This window comes from Mustelus asterias, chromosome 1, assembly GCF_964213995.1.
Source record: "Mustelus asterias chromosome 1, sMusAst1.hap1.1, whole genome shotgun sequence".
Lineage (NCBI taxonomy): Eukaryota > Metazoa > Chordata > Chondrichthyes > Carcharhiniformes > Triakidae > Mustelus > Mustelus asterias.
Genome location: NC_135801.1, coordinates 8,258,856 through 8,278,299, shown reverse-complemented (window position 1 = coordinate 8,278,299; position 19,444 = coordinate 8,258,856). Strand labels below are relative to the sequence as shown.

The 19,444-nt window shown below is 45.1% G+C and overlaps 1 protein-coding gene across 1 annotated transcript in view; it reads left to right on the top strand.

The window, feature by feature from the left end:
- grid2 (glutamate receptor, ionotropic, delta 2) overlaps nt 1-19,444 on the top strand; it is an 858,176-nt gene that overhangs the window by 573,812 nt on the left and 264,920 nt on the right. The window contains exon 5 of the mRNA XM_078225205.1: nt 11,220-11,273. Coding sequence (XP_078081331.1) covers nt 11,220-11,273 — 54 coding nt within the window. The remainder of the gene's footprint in view (nt 1-11,219; nt 11,274-19,444) is intronic.

Sequence of the window (19,444 nt, the reverse complement as noted above, 5' to 3'; positions counted from 1 at the left end):
CATCAGGAATCTATCCACCTCTCCCTTGGAAACATTCAAAGATTCTGCTTCCACTGCCTTTTGAGGTAAGGCATTCCAAAGACTCACTACCCTCTGACAGAAAACATATCTCCTCAGTTCTGTCTTAAACGGGGGACGACTTATTTTAAAACAGTGAGATTCTCCCACAAAACGAAACATCCTCTCCATATCGATCCTGTCAAGATCCATCAGGATCCTATACACTTCAATCAAGTCACCCCTTTCTCTTCTGAACTTCAGCAGATACGCACTAATCCAATTTTTCCTCATAAGACAACCACCCATTCCTGGTAAAAGATAAATGCAAAATACAGCGGATCCTGGAATCTGAAACAAAAACAGAAAATGCTAGAAAATCTCAACACGTCTGACAGCATCTGTGGAGAGAGAATAGAGCCAACGTTTTGAGTCTAGATGACCCTTTGATGAAAGGTCATCTAGACTTGAAACGTTGGCTCTATTCCCTCTCCATAGATGCTGTCAGATCTGCTGAGATTTTCCAGCATTTTTCTGTTTTTGTCACCCATTCCTGGTATTAGTCCAGTAACCCTTCTCTGAACTATTATAGTCATAGAGTCATAGAGGTTTACAGCATGGAAACAGGCCCTTCGGCCCAACTTGTCCATGCCGCCCCTTTTTTTAACCACTAAGCTAGTCCCAATTGCCCGTGTTTGGCCCATATCCCTCTATACCCATCTTACCCATGTAACTGTCTAAACGCTTTTTAAAAGACAAAATTGTACCCGTCTCTACTACTACCTGTAGCAGCTTGTTCCAGACACTCACCACCCTCTGTGTGAAAAAATTGCCCCTCTGGACCCTTTTGTATCTCTCCCCTCTCACCTTAAACATATGCCCTCTAGTTTTAGACTCCCCTACCTTTGGATAAAGATATTGACTATCTAGCTGATCTACGCCCTTCATTATTTTATAGACCTTTATAAGATCACTCCTCAGCCTCCTACGGTCCAGAGAAAAAAGTCCCAGAGAATTGCTTCTTATGTATTTACATCTTTCTTTTAAATAAGGAAACTTATATTGTACGCAGTATTCCGAATGCGGCCTTACCACATGTGGCCTTGGATAACTGAAGCATAACCTCCCTACTTTTCTAATTAATTGCCCTCGCAATAAATGATACCATTCTATTAACTTTCCAAGTTACTTGCTGTACCTGTGTACTAGCCATTTGCAATTCATACACTAGGACACTCTAAACTTCAACTTAATACCTCCCTCAAAACCAGACATTTCTGTTTACCTTTGTGAAAAATGATTCAAATCTCAATCTATCACAAGATTGATTTTTTTCTCTCTTTACCAAGCTGCTGCGTGCAGTGTTACAGCTGGAATCCATTCAATCTGTTTCAGACTGATAAGAAGAACTTGCATTTCTATAGCACCTTTCATTATTTCACAATGTCCCAAAGCGTTCCACAACCAATGAAGTGCTTTTAAACCATTATTATTGTGTCGGAAACACAACGGCCAAATTGCACACTGTAAGATAACACATAGGCAGCAATCAGCTCATCAGTTCCTTTTGTGCTATTGGGTTCCAGATTAGTGATTAGTGGCACAGTAGCAGCATATAAGGCACGGTAGCACAGTGGTTAGCACTGCTGCTTCACAGCGCCAGGGACCCGGGTTCAATTTCCGGCTTGGGTCACTGTCTGTGTGGAGTTTGCACATTCTCCCCATGTCTGCATGGGTTTCCTCCGGGTGCTCCGGTTTCCTCCCACAGTCTGAAAGGTGTGCTGGTTAGGTGCGTTGACCCAAACGGGTGCCAGACTGTGGCAACTAGGGGAATTTCACAGTAACTTCATTGCAGTATTAATGTAAGCCTTACTTATGACTAACTCTGCTGCCTCACAGCGCCAGGGACCCGAATTCGTTTCTGGGTTCCACACTGTCTGTGCGGAGTCTGCATGTTCTGCCCCCGTGTCTGCATGGGTTTCCTCCGTATGCTCCAGTTTCCTCCCACAGTCCAAAAACACATGCTGTTTAGGTGCATTGGCCATGCTAAATTCTCCCTCAGTGTAACCGAACAGGTGCCGGTGTGCGGCAACGAGGGGATTTTTCACAGTAACTTCATTGCAGTGTTAATGTAAGCCTACTTGTGACACTAATAAATTAACTTTCAAATTTTAGTATTGGCCAGCACACTGTGGAGGGCAACCCTGCTGTTCTTCAGATAATAACACTGTGAAATCTTTGAGCTATACCCACCGAGAGTGCACACAGGAAACTTCATTGAGCATCTCGTCCGAAAGATGGCATCACTGACAATGCAGCACTCCCTCAGAGGCAAGAGTACTTCCCAATGAATCAAGACCAACAGAAAAGAGAATTTGGACATCATCTAGAGGATTTGATGGAATCATAGAATCCCTACAGTGCTGAAGGAGGCCATTCGACCCATCAAGCCTGCACCCACAACAGTCCCACCCAGGCCCTAACTCCACATATTTATCCTGCTCATCCCCCTGACACTAACAGGCAATTTAGCATGGCCAATCAACCTAACTCGCACGTCTTTGGAGTGTGGGAGGAAACCGGAGGAAACCCACGCCGACACAGGGAGAATGTGCAAACTTCATGCAGACAGTCACCCAAGCCAGGAATTGAACCCGGGTTCCTGGCGCTGTGAGGCAGCAGTGATAACCACTGTGCCACCATACCGCCCAAATTAGAACCCCCTTTGCCCAATGCCTGTTAAATCCAAGGAATGGTTTACTACTCATTTTCCATCCCATAGTTCTCTCCTTGAGTGTTTGAAATGCCTACCTGCCTTGGGTTGAGAGACCACCCATGAATAAATGTGCATCAGGATATGTGTCAGTCAGAACTCCAGTATAATTTTAACTGCTTGCCCAGCGTTTTCATGGCCCATCTTTCCAAAAAATTCCTCCTCCTCTGGGCCACACAGAGAAAGTTCGAGCTCCTGCCTTGTGACGCATTAAACCCTCCTGAACCTGGCCCATCCCTCCCTCCCACCCCCGACCGCCAGCCCAGTGACCTTTGATCGTATCACGGGTAGGCTGAACCAAGGTGCCTGTTGGGGGCAAGCAGGCAGGGGGAGGATAATGAGGCCTGCCCATTAAAATAGGCTGGGCCTCCAAGTGCAGCAGCCCGATCAAATGACCTAGACCTCATACCGCTCTCTACCTGGGAGTGAAAACCTCCCTCCAATCATTCACTGTAACATTGTGTATTAATGATGATTCAGTCTCAAATAGATTGACCAGATTCCAGCCCAAACACAGCAGGCAGCAGCGAGCTAAAGAGGAAAAGAATTCAATCCAGTAATGATGAAATAGATTTAGAATTGAATCATTTTTCACAAATGTAAATAGTGGTGTAGGATACAGAAAGATAGTCTGTCTGAAACGGATAAAATAAATTCAAAGGCAAAGGTCTCATTCATCATGAACTAGCTATCAGTTTGGACAGAATTGCATCCTCAACTATTGATTGATTTGTTCAATAAATACACCAGGGTGAAGTCGTGTTGGGGACTAAACATTTTTGGGATGCAACAAAAAAAATTGTCATGCAGAATTGTGGTGCAGACGTGATCAGATACCTGCCATGTCTCCCACCGTTCTCATCCTAGCAGGAGACCTTTCAGCCCATTAAGGTTGTTTAGCCCAGACAGGGCTAATCCATATCATAGAATAATAGAATCATAGAATCCCTACAGTACAGAAGGAGGCCATTCGGCCCATTAAGTCTGCACCGACAACAATTCCACCCAGGCCCTATCCCCATAACCCCACATATTTACCTTGCTAATCACCCCAAAACTAGGGTCAGTTTATCATGGCCAATCAACCTAACTCGCACATCTTTGGACTGTGGGAGGAAACCGGAACATCAGACATAGGGAGAATGTGCAAACTCTACACAGACAGTGACCCAAACTGGGAATAGAACCCAGGTCCCTGGCGCTGTGAAGCAGCAGTGCTAACCACTGTGCCATCGTGCTGCCATTGTAACTCGACCCGCCCATCTTGGCTCCATACCGTTTTGAAGCCTTGGATGAAAGAGATTTATCAATCTCAGGACTACAATCATTAATCAAGCTAGCATCTACTGCTTTCAGTAGGTAAGAGTTCCACACATCTATCACCCTTTACTTGACAACATATTTCTGACATTCTCTCATGCTGGGCTGGTTCAAGTACTTGCCCACCAGCAGAAAAGCTTTCTCTCTATTTACCAACCAATTATTTCCTTTGAAAATACTATAAGCCTCAATCAAATCAACCATTACCTGCTGTATTTCAGGGAGTACAAAGTCTAGTTTATGCAATCCCTCCTGACAATCTAACCTTGGAACCCGAATAACATGCTGAGAATCTGCACTATACTTCTCCCAAAGCCAATACATCCCTTCTGAGATGCAGTCCCCGGATCTGCACACAATACCTAAACATGGACTAACCAGAACTGTGGCAAAACTTCCTCCCCTACATATCCCCAGATGTAAGGTTCACGTTTCATTAGATTTTCTGATTATATCTTGTGCCTGATCACTACTATGTTTTAGTGATCTGTGTGCATGATTCCTGTGATAACCACCCACGAGACCCATGGAGGAATCAATGATTGATCTCCCTCTAGGGCTCATTGAGGATGAGTTCCCCTGGTAACAGGCAGTAGCCTATCCAACTGCAACTCATCACCTGAGCCTTTTATAAGGCAGGCCAAGGACTGGGCCTGCTGAACTGTAGTCCCAGGGAATGTGTGTTCACCAATGTAGTGGCTTTACCTTGCATTCTATAATAAACAATGTCATGCTTCCTGAGTCATTACAATCTTTTTGATCCTCCACTCTTACTAGCTTTTCAAGATTTAAAAATGCTTCAGCTATCTCGGCCCCAAGCTTCAGAATTCCTTCCCTAAAACCTCTCCATCTCGCTCCCTCCTTTTCCAACGCTTCTCATAACTCACCCCTTTGACCATGCTATTAGTCACCTGTCCCAATGCCTCCTTACCTGGCCATGTGCCAATTTTTGTCTGGTTATACTGCTTGGGACTTTTGTTTTATGCTGGTGAAGGTGCCAGACAAATGTAAGTTAGTATTGCTGCATTAAGCACTTGGGCAGTAGGTCACCACCTTAGTCACAAGTTGGGCCCCTAGTCATTGCAGAGTGAACAAGGTTAAATATGCAATGTGTCAAACGCTTCTTCACATGGACAGAGCAAAGGTGATCAGGTGTTAGTGTTGTGCGTGCATAACTCCCAATTCAATAGAACCAGGAGTGAGTCACTATTTTTTTTGTTTGATCTGATTTGGCTTGATTTGATTTATTATTGTCACATGTATTGGCATTCAGTGAAAAGTATTGTTTCTTCCGCGCTATATGGACAGAGCATACCGTTCATAGAGAAGGAAACAAGAGAGTGCAGAATGTAGTGTTACAGTCATGGCTAGGGTGTAGAGAAAGATCAACTTAATGCAAGGTAGGTCTATTCAAAAGTCTGACCGCAGCAGGGAAGAAGCTGTTTTTGAGTCGATCCACTCCCTTGATCAGAAAAAGGATATTGCCTTTGGAAGTTATGAAAGGGAGAGATTTTTTTTTCATTTGTGGGACATGGGTGTTGCTGGTTGGGCAACATTTATTGCCCATCCCTAGTTGCCCTTGAGAATGTGGTGGCGAGCTGTCTTCTTGAAATGCTGATACAACTGAGTGGCTTGCTAGGCCATTTCAGTGGTAGTTGAGACTCAACCATATTGCAGTGGCTCTAGAGTCACATGTAGGCCAGACCATGTAAGGACGGCAGATTTCCTTCCCTAAAGGACATTAGTGACCCCAATGAGTTTTTCCGACAGTCGACAATGGCTTCACAGTCATCAGTACCTCCTTATTTCCAGACATTTTTTTTTAGTGAATTCAAATTCCACCATCTGCCATGGCAGGATTCGAACCCGTGTCCCCAGGACATTAGCTGAGTTTCTGGATTAATAGTCGAGTGACAATACCACTAGGTCATCGCCTTCCCCATGGATATCCCCCAAGATTATACTCTAATGGAAGCTTAAGAAACAACAGATTACCAATTCAGAAATGCTTAACCAAATCCTCTGGAAAGGTCATGGTGACTTCACTGTCATTCCATCATCAATGCATAAATTTTGTCAGCAAGTTCGCAAAAAAGGAGATAACCCCTTGAGTGGAGGATCAAATTCTTCAGAAATTGCCAAGTGTTCACCATTAGCTTCTCACAAACGGATCCCACCCTTAGCCTCCCCACTATTTTTAACCACTTAATGGGGCATTATGGTGGTGCAGTGGTTAGCACTACTGCCTCACACTTCCAGGGATCCAAGTTCAATTTCAACCTTGGTGACTGTCCGTGTGGAGTTTGCATGTTCTCCCCGTGTCTGCGTGGGTTTCCTCTGGGCACTCCAGTTTCCTTCCAAAGATGTGCAGGTTAGGTGGATTGGCCATGCTAAATTGCTCCTTAGTGAGCAAAGATGTGTAGGTTAGTTGGGATGAGCCATGGTAAATGTGTGGGGTACGCATTGTACCTGATACGCTGCAGGAAAGGATGTCCTGAGGCATGGTACATTGGGGAGACCATGCAGACGCTACGACAACGGATGAAGAAACACCGCTCGACAATCACCAGGCAAGAGTGTTCTCTTCCTGTTGGGGAGCACTTCAGCGGTCACGGGCATTTGGCCTGTGATCTTTGGGGAAGCGTTCTCCAAGGCGGCCTTCACGACACATGACAACGCAGAATCGCTGAGCAAAGACTGATAGCCAAGTTCCGCACACATGAGGATGGCCTCAACCGGGAACTTGGGTTCATGTCACACTTTCTATAACCCCCACGGCTTGCCTGGGCTTGCAAAATCTCACAAACTGCCCTGTCTGGAGACAATACACATCTCTTTAACCAGTGCTTAACGCTCTCTCCCCTCACATTGTCTATACCTTTAAGACTTGATTACCTGTAAAGACTCGAATTCCAACCATTATTTTGTAAATTGAGTTTGTGTCTTTATATGCCCTGTTTGTGAACAGAACTCCCACTTACCTGATGAAGGGGCAGCGCTCCGAAAGCTAGTGACTTTTGCTACCAAATAAACCTGTTGGACTTTAACCTGGTGTTGTGAGACTTCTTACTGGGGTTACAGGGACAGGGCTTGGGTAAGGTACTTTGACAGAGAATTGGTGCAGACTCGATGGGCTGAATGGCCTCTTTTTCACCGTCGGGGTTCTATGATACTATGATTTGCACATGAATTGCCCATTAATCTCACTGCAGAAAGTAAATTTAATACCAGGCAACCTCTCCAGCCCCTAAAGGGAACAAATTATGTTTGACCAGAAAGATGCGACATGGTGGCACAGTGGTTAGCACTGCTGCCTCACAGCACCAGAGACTGAGTTCAATTCCTGGCTTGCGTCACTGTCTGTGTGGAGTCTGCACATTCTCCCTGTGTCTGCGTGGGTTTCCTCTGGGTGCTCTGGTTTCCTCCCACACTCCAAAGATGTGCCGGTTAGGTGCATTGGCCATGCTAAATTCTCCCTCAGTGTACCCGAACAGGAGCCGGAGTGTGATGACTAGTGGATTTTCACAGTAAATTCATTGCAGTGTTGAGTAAGCCTACTTGTGACACTAATAAATAAACTTTACTTCACTTTAAGATGCAAGAAAAATTCTAACGCCGAACACAGTGATGCCCATCTCCAAGAAGACTTGACCTAGTCAGGCACTGGGAGAGTAAAGCAGGTTAAAATCAGCCATAAACAACTGCGCATTTTTTGGACATTGTCCAAAACTGAAATCTGTCACATTGTACATGACATTATCGCAGAGTACATACGGTGGAGGAAAGCACCTTTGATGGATAGAACCACCTTGAGAATATGTCAACTCCCTATCAAACCTAAAGGATCATTTACTTCTAATTGTTTTGTCACCCACTTTATTGAATAGCCAGTCTACTGGGGAAGAAGAGAAACAATAATGGTTTTTTGTCAAATTCCACAATCCCTGTAGACTTTAGCAAGACTAGTTCAAGACTGTCATGAAAACCCCTTCACCCCAATATATATGTCTTCCAGATTAACAAGACAATCCTGTGTTTGGCAAACTTCTACCAAGCACGTAGCAAAACTTGGAATGCTAGTGGAGTGGTTATACTACTGGGCAACTCACCCAGTGGCTGATATTATAATAAAATAGATTTAGGTTTTATTAAAAAAAACTACTGGCACATCTTGAGAACGAAGAGCTGTAATAGGTTTAAGTGCTCAGAGTGTAGGATTTGCTACTTTAGTGCAATGTGTTATATTGACTATTGGATTGCTAATGAATTCATTCTAGTTGTTAAATATGCGAATTGGATACTATATACACCATCACAGGGAGATATTGGAACATCATGGGTGGCACGATGGTACAGTGGTTAGCACTGCTGCCTCACAGAGTCAGTGGGTTTCCTCTGGGTGCTCCAGTTTCCTCTCACACGCCAATGATGTGCAGGTAAGGTTAATTGGCCACACTAAATTGCCCCTTAATGTCAGAGGAATTAGCAAGGTAACTACATGGGGTTATGGGGAATGACCTCCTTCTGTACTTTTTTTATTCATTTGTGGGACATGGGCGTCGTTGGCTGGACAGCATTTATTGCCCATCCCTTGGAGGGCAGTTGGGAGTCAACCACATTGCTGTGGTTCTGGAGTCACATGTAGGCCAGACCGGGTAAGGACGGCAGATTTCCTTCCCTAAAGGACATTAGTGAACCAGATGGGGTTTTTCCAACAATCAGCAATGGTTTCATGGTTATCAGCAGATTCTTAATTGCAGATTTTTTTTTATTGAATTCAAATTCCACCATCTGCCGTGGCGGGATTCAAACCTGGGTCCCCAGAGCATTACCCTGCGATTACAAATCCAGTGACAATACCACTATGCCACTGCCTCCTCCTGCAGGGTTTCTATAATTTGGTCTTTCATACAGCCTAGTAGAACATGTACCCCAGACACATAAGACATGTTATAATAAAACTCTTGATTCGTATAAAAGCAAATTACTGCAGATGCTGGAATCTGAAACTAAAAGAGAAAATGCTGGAAAATCTCAGCAGGCCGGGCAGCATCTGTGAGGAGAGCATTTTCTCTTTTGGTTCCTGATTCAGATATCTCATTCAGACTCATTAAGTAAATTGATCAAAAACACAGACGATACCAAACTGCCCATGGGGATTTTAAAAATTCATTCATGGGATGTGGACACCGCTGGCTAGGCCAGAACTTATCACCCATCTGAGCTGTCATTGCAAAGGTGGTAGTTAACCACATTCTTGAACCGCTGCAGTCCATATGATGTAGGTACACCCACAATGCTGTTAGGGAGGCAGTTCCAGGACTTTGACCCAATGACACTTGAAGAATCAGAGGGTGGGATACTCCGGCCATGCTCGCCCCAAAACCGGAGAATCCCACCCGAGGTCAATGGACCTTTGCATGGTCCCCCCCGCCCCCGCCCCCCCCCCCCCCCCCCCCCCGCCCCCACCCTCCAGCCCATTACGATTCCCGCAGCGGGCACGATGGGAAAACTCCTCCCCTCCCCATGATATATTTACAAATCAGAATTGTGCGTGACTTGGAGGAGAACCTTCAGGGGGTGATGGTGCGCCCATGGTTCTGGATGCCCTTGTCCCTCTATAGGGGAGAGGTCATGGATTTGGAAGTTGTTGTCGAAGGAGCCTTGATGAGTTGCTGCAGGGCGTCTTGTAGATGGGACACACTGCTACCGCTGTGCACCAGTGTTGGAGGGAGTGCATGTTTAAGGCGTGGTAGCTAATGACATATTAACTTATTGGGCTCTTAGCCAGAGACAGAATGGATTTTTTGTGTTTTTTTTAAATGAGTGAGAATGGTTTCTGCTCTGATTAAAGCCAGCAGTTTTATAGAATTAAGGCATAGAATAAAAGACAAAACCACCAATCCTGCTTATGAAATTGAAATTGATAAATATCTGGACATGAGTTGTTATTTCAAGCATTTCAAAATGGAAATTTACCTGGTGTTGGAGGAAAAGAACAAGCAAAATTTGTTAATTCCTGGAATCAAACAGAAATATTTGATTACTGTTTAAAGGATATTCCATTTGACTGTAAAGATTCTCCAGAACTCCTGAAAGTATAGTTCAGTGGAAGATATACATTTGGCTATTGATAAACATTCACGGGCGGCACAGTGGTTAGCACTGCTGCCTCACAGCGTCAGGGACCCGGGTTTAATTCCAGCCTCGGGTCACTGTCTGTATGGAGTTTGCATGTTCTCCCCGTGTCTGCATGGGTTTCCTCCGGGTGCTCCGGTTTCCTCCCACAGTCCGAAAGACGTGCTGGTTAGTTGCATTGGCCATGCTAAATTCTCCCTCAGTATACCCGAACAGGCGCTGGAGTGTGGCGACTAGGGGATTTTCACAGTAACTTCATTGCAGTGTTAATGTAAGCCTACTTGTGACACTAATTAATAAACTTTAACTTTATATATTGGGATACGGTGAAAGGCATTGTTTCTTGCGTGCTATACAAACAAAATATACCGGAGAAGGAAAGGAGAGGGTGCAGAATATAGTGTTACAGTCATAGCTATCACACTCACGGAGTGTGAGCAGACTCGATGGGCCGAGTGGCCTAATTCTGCTCCGATGTCTTATGGTCTCACTGTAGGAAGCATTGTTACGGCTGACCACAAGAATGTTACGCCAACCATGGCACGAGGTGGAGTATTTCTGCTGGGTTTCAGAAGCAGTGCTATTTGAATAGTCACCTCGATCTTTTTGTAATTAAGTCTGAAGATAAGAGAATAAAATGCTTTCCATTCAGCTCTTACAGCGCATCAGCTGGCTTCTGAGTTGGAACCCCTTCAGTCAGGCCTCAAAAATAAATTTAAAAATCGACTGCCAGATTCAGGGATCGAAAAAAGAAGCAACAAAGTACTGAACAGCGTCTTGTACTTTCTCAGTCAATGAATAAAGGGGTTCCTTTTATTTTTGAAGATAAACACTTTGCGGGGAAGGGAGAGAAAAAAGAAATGCCAGAGATTTGTTGTGGTGGCAGAGGTAACCCCATTGCGGTGGCAGAGGTAACACTGTGTGCATGTATCAAATGGTATTTCAATGGAATGACTATATGAATGACAGATTGATCTTTTCCACTTCACAGGTTGTTGACTCCAATCTGGTGGCTTTCGATTGTCACTGGATCTTCATAAATGAGGTAATTGTTCATGTGCGGGGGGAGCGAAATGAAGCAAAATTCGACCAAAGTTTTGCCAAGTTGCAATAGATATTATAATTACTTTTTTTTTATCCTGACCGTACAAAAAGGCATGAATATGTGGAAGGCCCCCTTGCTTACTAATGACCCCCGCTATCCGATGCAAATGGGCACCGTGGAATCTGGCAGAAACAAAGGGAATGGGAGATATATTTTAATAGTCCTTTTGGGTGGGATGATTGGCAGCACTATCCTGCGGGGTGTCTTGGCCTGTCCTGCTGCCTGACAGTGTGTACTGGTGGCTTTCTTGTCTGAAATACAGGCCTCCTTTTGTCAGCCCCAGTGAATACGTCGCAGCAGTGTCACTTTGCTTCATTCATACTTTGGTTCCTTGGCAAAACTTCTTGTCGCCACGGCTGGAATCTGTCGTTAGAAAGCTTTTGTCTGTTTGGGTTGAGTCACCGTGCTTGTTTTAAAGAGACATTGCCATTTCCTTTTTGGTTTGTGGTTGAAAATTAAACATACATGGACCTGAAGGAGCAACTGCCTGACTTATGAGCTGAATTCAGTCAATTATGACTAATAAATGTCATACGGGGGCGAAGATAGTAAGCTCAAAGATTAACTGTTGCCCTGCATGTTGCTGGATGCAGCTCTAAGGAGCTCAAGGATCAATTGTGTCAACTTCCACAGCCAGTTTCTTCCTCCTTATCCAGACCTCAGGACTCTCCATTATTAAGGCACAGTGCAATATGTGGCCGTTTAGTGTTCAGACTTGATTCAGAGCGGTTCAACTGGTCGATGATGTGTTAGCAGCTGGTCATCTGTTAGGAGCGGGCAGGTACAGGACACCCCCACATCACTTCTTTCTCCCACCATCACCGACCCTCCCCCTGTCCCCACCCCTCCACCAACTACCCCCACTTCCCCTTCCCCACTTGCAACTTTCTCAAACTACAGGATGTGCCATGCTAGATGCCTCCACAGGTAAGTGAGAGAATGTCCTCAGGTGGGCCAACTTAGACAGTTTCCCCGGAGCCAGTGGTAAAGCATTATTGGTCAAGACGAATCGTTTGAGGAATGGGAATGTGGCACTTCTGCAGTTAAGGGGACATAGCCAAAGTTAACGCATCCTTAAACAAATAACAAAGACTTGAGTGCTCTTCTTTTCCCAAAGGTAGGGGAGTCTAAAACTAGAGGGTATAGGTTTAAGGTGAGAGGGGAGAGATATAAAAGCGTCGAGAGGGGCAATTTTTTCCCACAGAGGGTGGTGAGTATCTGGAATGAGCTGCCAGAGGCAGTAGTAGAGGCAGGTACAATTTTGTCTTTTAAAAAGCAGTTAGACAGTTACATGGGTAGAATGGGTATAGAGGGATATGGGCCAAATACGGGCAATTGGGACTAGCTTAGTGGTAAACAAATGGCAGCATGGGCCGAAGAGCCTGTTTCTATGCTGTAAATCTCTATGACTCTACTCAACATTTGTACAGATACAAAAAATTCCTGCCAAACTGATTGTTTTTGGGAGTCCAGAAAGCATAGGTTCTCAGGAATTTGAAGTATATCACTGCTGGATGTATATTTACCAGACTATATATCCACAAAGAACTTCCCGACAATGTTACAACATTTGTAGATGTCACCATTAACTTTTTGTTGGTTACCAAATGCAGGAATTATTGCAACATCATACCAAAATGAAAGAAACTGCATTATTCTCAGTCCTTCTGCACATGTACAACCTACCCTGTCATGGATCTACCTGATTTTCAAACTCTGGTTTGACAATTTCCTGGAGGTTTAGTCCAATGACATTCCATTTACAACTGTCGCACTTGGTCAAAACTGTCTTTCTTCTCCAATGCCCCCTCCTCCACCAACCTCTGTTTTTCTTTTCTTTGCAAAATACTGAACAAAAGCGTTGAAAGAAAATGTAAAAAGAAACAACTTTTAATGCCCGCATGATGTTTCTCTGGGTGTTGTTCGCACTAAGTGTACAAGCGATTCCTGGATGGTCCATAAAAATTCCAGATGGTTGAATACCCCAACTCTTCCCTCTGCACACAAAACATCAAAGGGAAGACTTTGTGAAATATTCTGTGATGATGACAGCCCACAAAAGTTTAGAATATGCACCTGTAGTTTCACCTCTATTAATATAAAGGGGTGGAGATGCCAGCGTTGGACTGGGGTAGGCATGGTAAGGAGTCTCACAACACCAGGTTAAAGTCCAACAGGTTTATTTGGAATCACGAGCTTTTGGAGCGCTGCTCCTTCATCAGGTGATCACTCCTGGCGACTCCTCGCTACTCACCTGATGAAGGAGTAACACTCCGAAAGCTCGTGATTCCAAATAAACTCGTTGGACTTTAACCTGGTGTTATGAGACTTCTTACTCTATTAATATAAAGCATAGGAATAAGACTTGGCTATTCAGCCCCTCAAATCTGTTCTGTCATTCAATGACGTCAATGTTGACCTAAATACTGAATATTGTATAGCTGTGTATCCCTTAATTCCCTTGACTACTTTATCAAATTCCTTTTACAATCCTAAAAATCTCAACTAAATTATCCTTTCACCTTCTGCACTCCAAGAATACAAGTCTAGTTAAGTAATCTCTCCTCATCATTTACTCACAGCGCCCTGGCGACATTCTAGCTGATTTGTGTTGCACTCCTTCCAAAGTCAATAATATCTTTTCTCGGAGGCGGTTCCTAGAATTATAGACAAATGGTCCTTTATGCCTCACCAGCATAGGAGTTCTGCGATACTGACTGGCAGGGATAAACACAATGAGGCACTCATTCATTCCAGTGACCCAGTAATCGCAGCGCAGTGAATCAAGTATGCAGATCACCACACCAGAGTCTCACATCCAACGCTTCCGCCAAAAAGGGTTCCAGGGCAGGAGTGTACAGTCTCTGAATTTGTTTCAGCCAATTGAATGGTGACTGGCTCTCAGTCCCCGACGTTTTAGATATAGGCCAGGAATTTCCTCAAAGCTCCTGCCAAGCTCCTGGCAAAGAGTGGCAGCAGCAGCTCAGAGAAAATTAGTGGCAATAGTTGCTGTCGACATGAAGTACCCAGGTAATAAATTCACTATCCTCAGCATTGCAATGAGGTTCCAAGACTGTGGATTATTGAGTTTTTAAAAAATTTGTCAGCATAACATGACACCATTCACCCACATTTACCCAAATGCAGTAAATAGGTGGGTGTGAAGAGGGGACGGGTGGGTGCAGAGAGGGGACAAGTGGGTGGGTGCTGAGAGGGGGTGAGTGTGGAGAGGGGATGGGTGGGTACTGAGAGGGGGTGGGTGCGGAGAGTGGGTGGGTGGGTGCTGAGAGGGAGTGCGTGGGTGCTGAGAGAGAGTGAGTGCAGAGAGTGGGTGGGTGGGTGCTGAGAGGGAGTGCGTGGGTGCTAAGAGGGTGTGAGTGCGGAGAGTGGGTGGGTGCTGAGAGAGGGTGGGTGCGGAGAGTGGGTGGGTGGGTGCTGACGGAATGTTAGTGGGTGCTGAGAGAATGTTTCCTCCTTTGGGGGGCTCAAACCAGAGGGCACAGTGTAAAAATTAGGGGTCTCCCATTTAAGACTGAGGTAAGATGAAATTCTATCGCTCAGAGGGTCATTAGTCCGTGGATTTGTCTTCATCAGAGAGCAGTGGAGGCTGGGTCATTGAAAACGTTCAAGGCTGATTATTGATCGGCGAGGCAATTGAGGGTTATGGGGAGGCAGACTGGAAAATGGAGTGGAGACCACAATCTGATCAGCCATGATCTTATTGAATGGTGCAGCAGGCTCGAGGGGCCGAGTGGCCTACTCCTAAATCTTGATGTCTTTGTTCTAATGAGGTGTTGCGAGTGCAAAGTCTTTCTGTGAAGGAAAGGAGGCTAAAAATTGAGGATAAAGCCAAGTTGGGGAAATTCTGGGTGATTTGTGTTCCTGGAGCTTTCATCGCATGGTGCCCCCATTCCCACATTCCTGCCATTGGACACCCAGCACCATCCTCACAGCTCTCCCACATCAATTGGTCAGAAACCAGACTCTTTTGGTGACCTGACTGGAGGATTCTTGACTGTCAGTCAAGCAGCCTTTTTTTCACCACCTCCCATATTTTTAGAATGAAAAAAACATAAAAATGTTTGAAGAAACAAACGCAAACATGTTTTTCTTTCAGCGACTCAATGATTCTTATTCCTGAGTTACTCTTGTCAGTGTGCTGGAGATTAATGTAGATTTGTATCCGATGACCCTATTTTTGCAGCCCCAAGGATCATGCTTTTGTGTGTACTCAAAGTACAAACCGCCCCCCCCCCCCCCCCCCCCCCCTCCCCTCCCCACCACCCCACTTTAGCTATATTCGCATTGGTGGTCAACCTCAATTTCTTTTTCACCACAGAACTGCATGTTTTCCTCCTTTGCCTTGTGCTAAGCTTCCCTCACTAGAAAAGGTCCCTTTTCTCCATTCATCCCCCATCCATTCCTTTCAAATTCCTGAAAGATCAAAGAGAAATTTACTGTTTTATCTAGAAAATGGCACCTCCAACAATGCAGCACTCCCTCAGGACTGACCCTCTCACAGTGCAGCATTCCCTCAGTACAGACCCTCTCACAGTGCAGCACTTCCTCAGGACTGACCCTCTGACAGTGCGGCACTCCCTCAGTACTGACCCTCCCACAGTGCAGCACTCCCTCAGTACAGACCCTCTCACAGTGCAGCACTCCCTCAGTACTGACCCTGTGACAATGCGGCACTCCCTCAGTACTGACCCTCCCACAGTGCAGCACTCCCTCAGGACTGACCTTCTGACAGTGCAGCACTCCCTCAGTACAGACCCTCTCACAGTGCAGCACTCCCTCAGTACTGACCCTGTGACAGTGCAGCACTCCCTCAGGACTGACCTTCTGACAGTGCAGCATTCCCTCAGTACTGACCCTGTGACAGTGCAGCACTCCCTCAGTACTGACCCTCCCATAGTGCAGCACTCCCTCAGCACTGACCCTTTGACAATGCAGCACTCCGTCAGTACTGACCCTCTGACAGTGTGGCACTCCCTCAGTACTGATCCTCTTACAATTGTGGCACTCCCTCCAGAGAGTGGCGAATGTGTGGATCTCACTGCTACAGAATGTAGCAGAGATCAAGACGTTCTGCGATTTCAAGAAAAAATTAGATATAGCTCTTGGGGCTAAAAAGACCAAGGGATATGGAGGGGGAAGGGAGAATCAGGATATTGAATTTGATCATCAGCCATGATCAAAATGAATAGCGGAGCGGACTCGAAAGGCCGAATGGCCTATTCCTGCTTCGAGTTTCTATGTTTCTACATCATTAATCCAGGACTTTGTGTAGCTGTCTGGGGCCTCCTTCAGAGGATTTGAGGGAAGAGGATAAAATAAAGCAAAATAAAATGCTTCAACATTCTGCCCTAGTGACTGCAGTGAAATGTGGAGAAACAGATCTCTCTCCAGAACTAATTAGACCTCAAATGTGTTAATTATTGAGCGGGTGAATCTTGGTTCTTCCTTAATGATTCTAAACAAGGCGCATGCACCAGTGGGAGAAAAACACAAGGCTGTTCCCTGCAGCTTTTCATGTGGTGATTGTGAGAATATGGGGCTGTATGAATTAGCAAAATTAATTAACGCAACGTCCCTTGCTGCTAAGCTTTTATTTAAGGACTGCGCTTTATAGAGCCCTGGTTCATTCAACAACAACAAAAGTGTGTTCGTGTCATGCTGTGCAAAGGAACATTACAAATGAATGGGTTATTTTCAATGCGAGAACCTTCCTTAGCATTGCAGAGGGATGTTGGATACAAATGCATCAATTCTTAATACCACACAACAGGATTTCAATCTAATCTCCTGAACAAGAGTGTGGAAGCTCTGCATTTTTGTCGGCCATTGACGTGTGCACAATGAGCCTTGTAAGTATGTTCCCATGGATGTGCCCACATTCCAATATTTGATTTGATTTATTATTGTCACATGCATTGGGATACAGTGAAAAATATCGTTTCTTGCGCACTATACGGAGAAAGCATACTATTCATAGAGTACATAGTGGAGAAGGAAAGGAGAGGGTGCAGAATGTAGTGTTGCAGTCATAGCTAGGGTGTGGAGTAAGATCAACTTAGTATGAGGTTGGCCCATTCAAAAGTCTGATGGCAGCAGGGAAGAAGCTGTCCTTGAGTCGATTGGCACATGACTTTTGTATCTTTATCCCAACGGAAGGAAGTGGAAGAGGGAACGTCCGGGGTGCGTGGGGTCCTTGATTATGCTGCCTGCTTTTCCCGAGGCAGTGGGAAGTGTAGACAGAGTCAATGGATGGGAGGCTGGTTTGCGTGATGGACTGGGCTACATTCACAATGCTTTGTAGTTTCTTGCGGTCTTGGGCAGAGCAGGAGCCATACCAAGCTCTGATACAACCAGAAAGGATGCTTTCGATGGTGCATCTGTAAAAGTTGGTGAGAGTCTACCAGCGTCATTTTTGCTCTGATGTACAAATTATCTGCCAGTGAAGGAACTGAACTGAGATTGATGCTTTGCAAATCTCCAGGCCAGAAATCTCAGACACGAAGTAAGCAACTTAAGGCAAATATCACAGGATCATGTGTAGCACAGAAGGAGGTTATTTGGCCCCTCTTGGCTATGCTGGCTCTTTGAAGGAGCTGTCTAATTAGGTCCCACTCCTTAGCTCTTTCCCCACAGCCCTGTAACAGAACAGAATCCAGATGCCTGAGCTCTGTCGGCCAGAATCCCCTGGGTCACAGGTTGGATGCTGTGCTCTAGATTTCATTCTCCTATGTTCTGTGTACTTCCTGAGGCTAAACCCCAACCCCCGTCCTCTGAAGCACAGACACTGTGCCAGTTAAAACAAACGAGTTAGCAACGTCATTGAAATAGCACAAAAAATGAGTGCAAACAAGTTAGCCAGTGCCTTGTACAAATGCCCGTGAGCATGATATAAATACAAGAGGTGGTCTTAGGCAGTAACACTAAACTGCCAGTAGCAAATTTGTAATGTGCACTCTTACTCATTTTCTGTTTAATTGAAGTCAGGGCAGCATCTGTTTCATCCTGGCCCTTTCTCTATCATCCAATGGCAATTTCACCCCAAGTCCTTGCTCTCAAATGTGCCCACTTTTACAACAGGTGAACAATATTAATGTTTGGAGATTGGGACTTTTTTTATCATCAATTCCCTTTTATTCATTCGTGGGACATGGGCATCGCTGGCTGGCCTGCATTTATTGTCCATCCCTAGTTGCCCAAGGGAGGTTGAGAGTTAACCACATTGCTGTGGCTCTGGAGTCACATGTAGGCCAGACCAGGTAAGGATGGCAGATTTCCTTCCCTGAAGGACATTAGTGAACCAGATGGGTTTTTCCAACAATTGACAATGGTTTCATGGTCATCAGTAGATTCTTAATTCCAGATATCTTTTTGTTGAATTCAAATTCCACCACCTGCCGTGGCGGGATTCGAACCCGGGTCCCCTGAACATTAGTTGAGTTTCTGGATGAATAGCCTAGCGATAATAACTCTAGGCCATCGCCTCCCACATACCATTCTATGCTTTAACAATACGTATCCTCATTTTATTACCATCAGTTCAAACTGGCTGGAAATACGCCAACACAAAGATAAAAGATAAACTGGTAGCCCACTTACACTCTTCTCTTCCTCACCCAGGGCAGAATTTACTTTTCAAAGGTTTCTCACACCACTTACTCCCTCACCCCAAGTTTGCCATGTCATGCTTTACAGGAAAGAGGCAAAGTATGAATAGCCCCTTCTCAATGCCGGGTGACATTAGGAGGACATGCCATTTTGCCACAAGTCTCATAAGTTCAGAAGTTCATAAGATAGAGGAGCAGAATTAGGCCATTCGGCCCATCGAGTACACTCCGCCTTTCGATCATGGTTGATATTCTCCTCATCCCCATTTTCCTGCCTTCTCCCCATAACCCTTCAACCCATTACCAATAAAAAATCTGTCTAACTCCTCCTTAAATTGACTCACTGCCCCAGCATCCACCGCACTTTGGGGTAGCGAATTCCACAGATTCACAACCCTCTGGGAGAAGTAGTTTCTCCTCAACTCTTTTAAATTTGCTATCCCTTATCCTAAGACTATGACCTCTCGTCCTAGAATGCCCCACAAG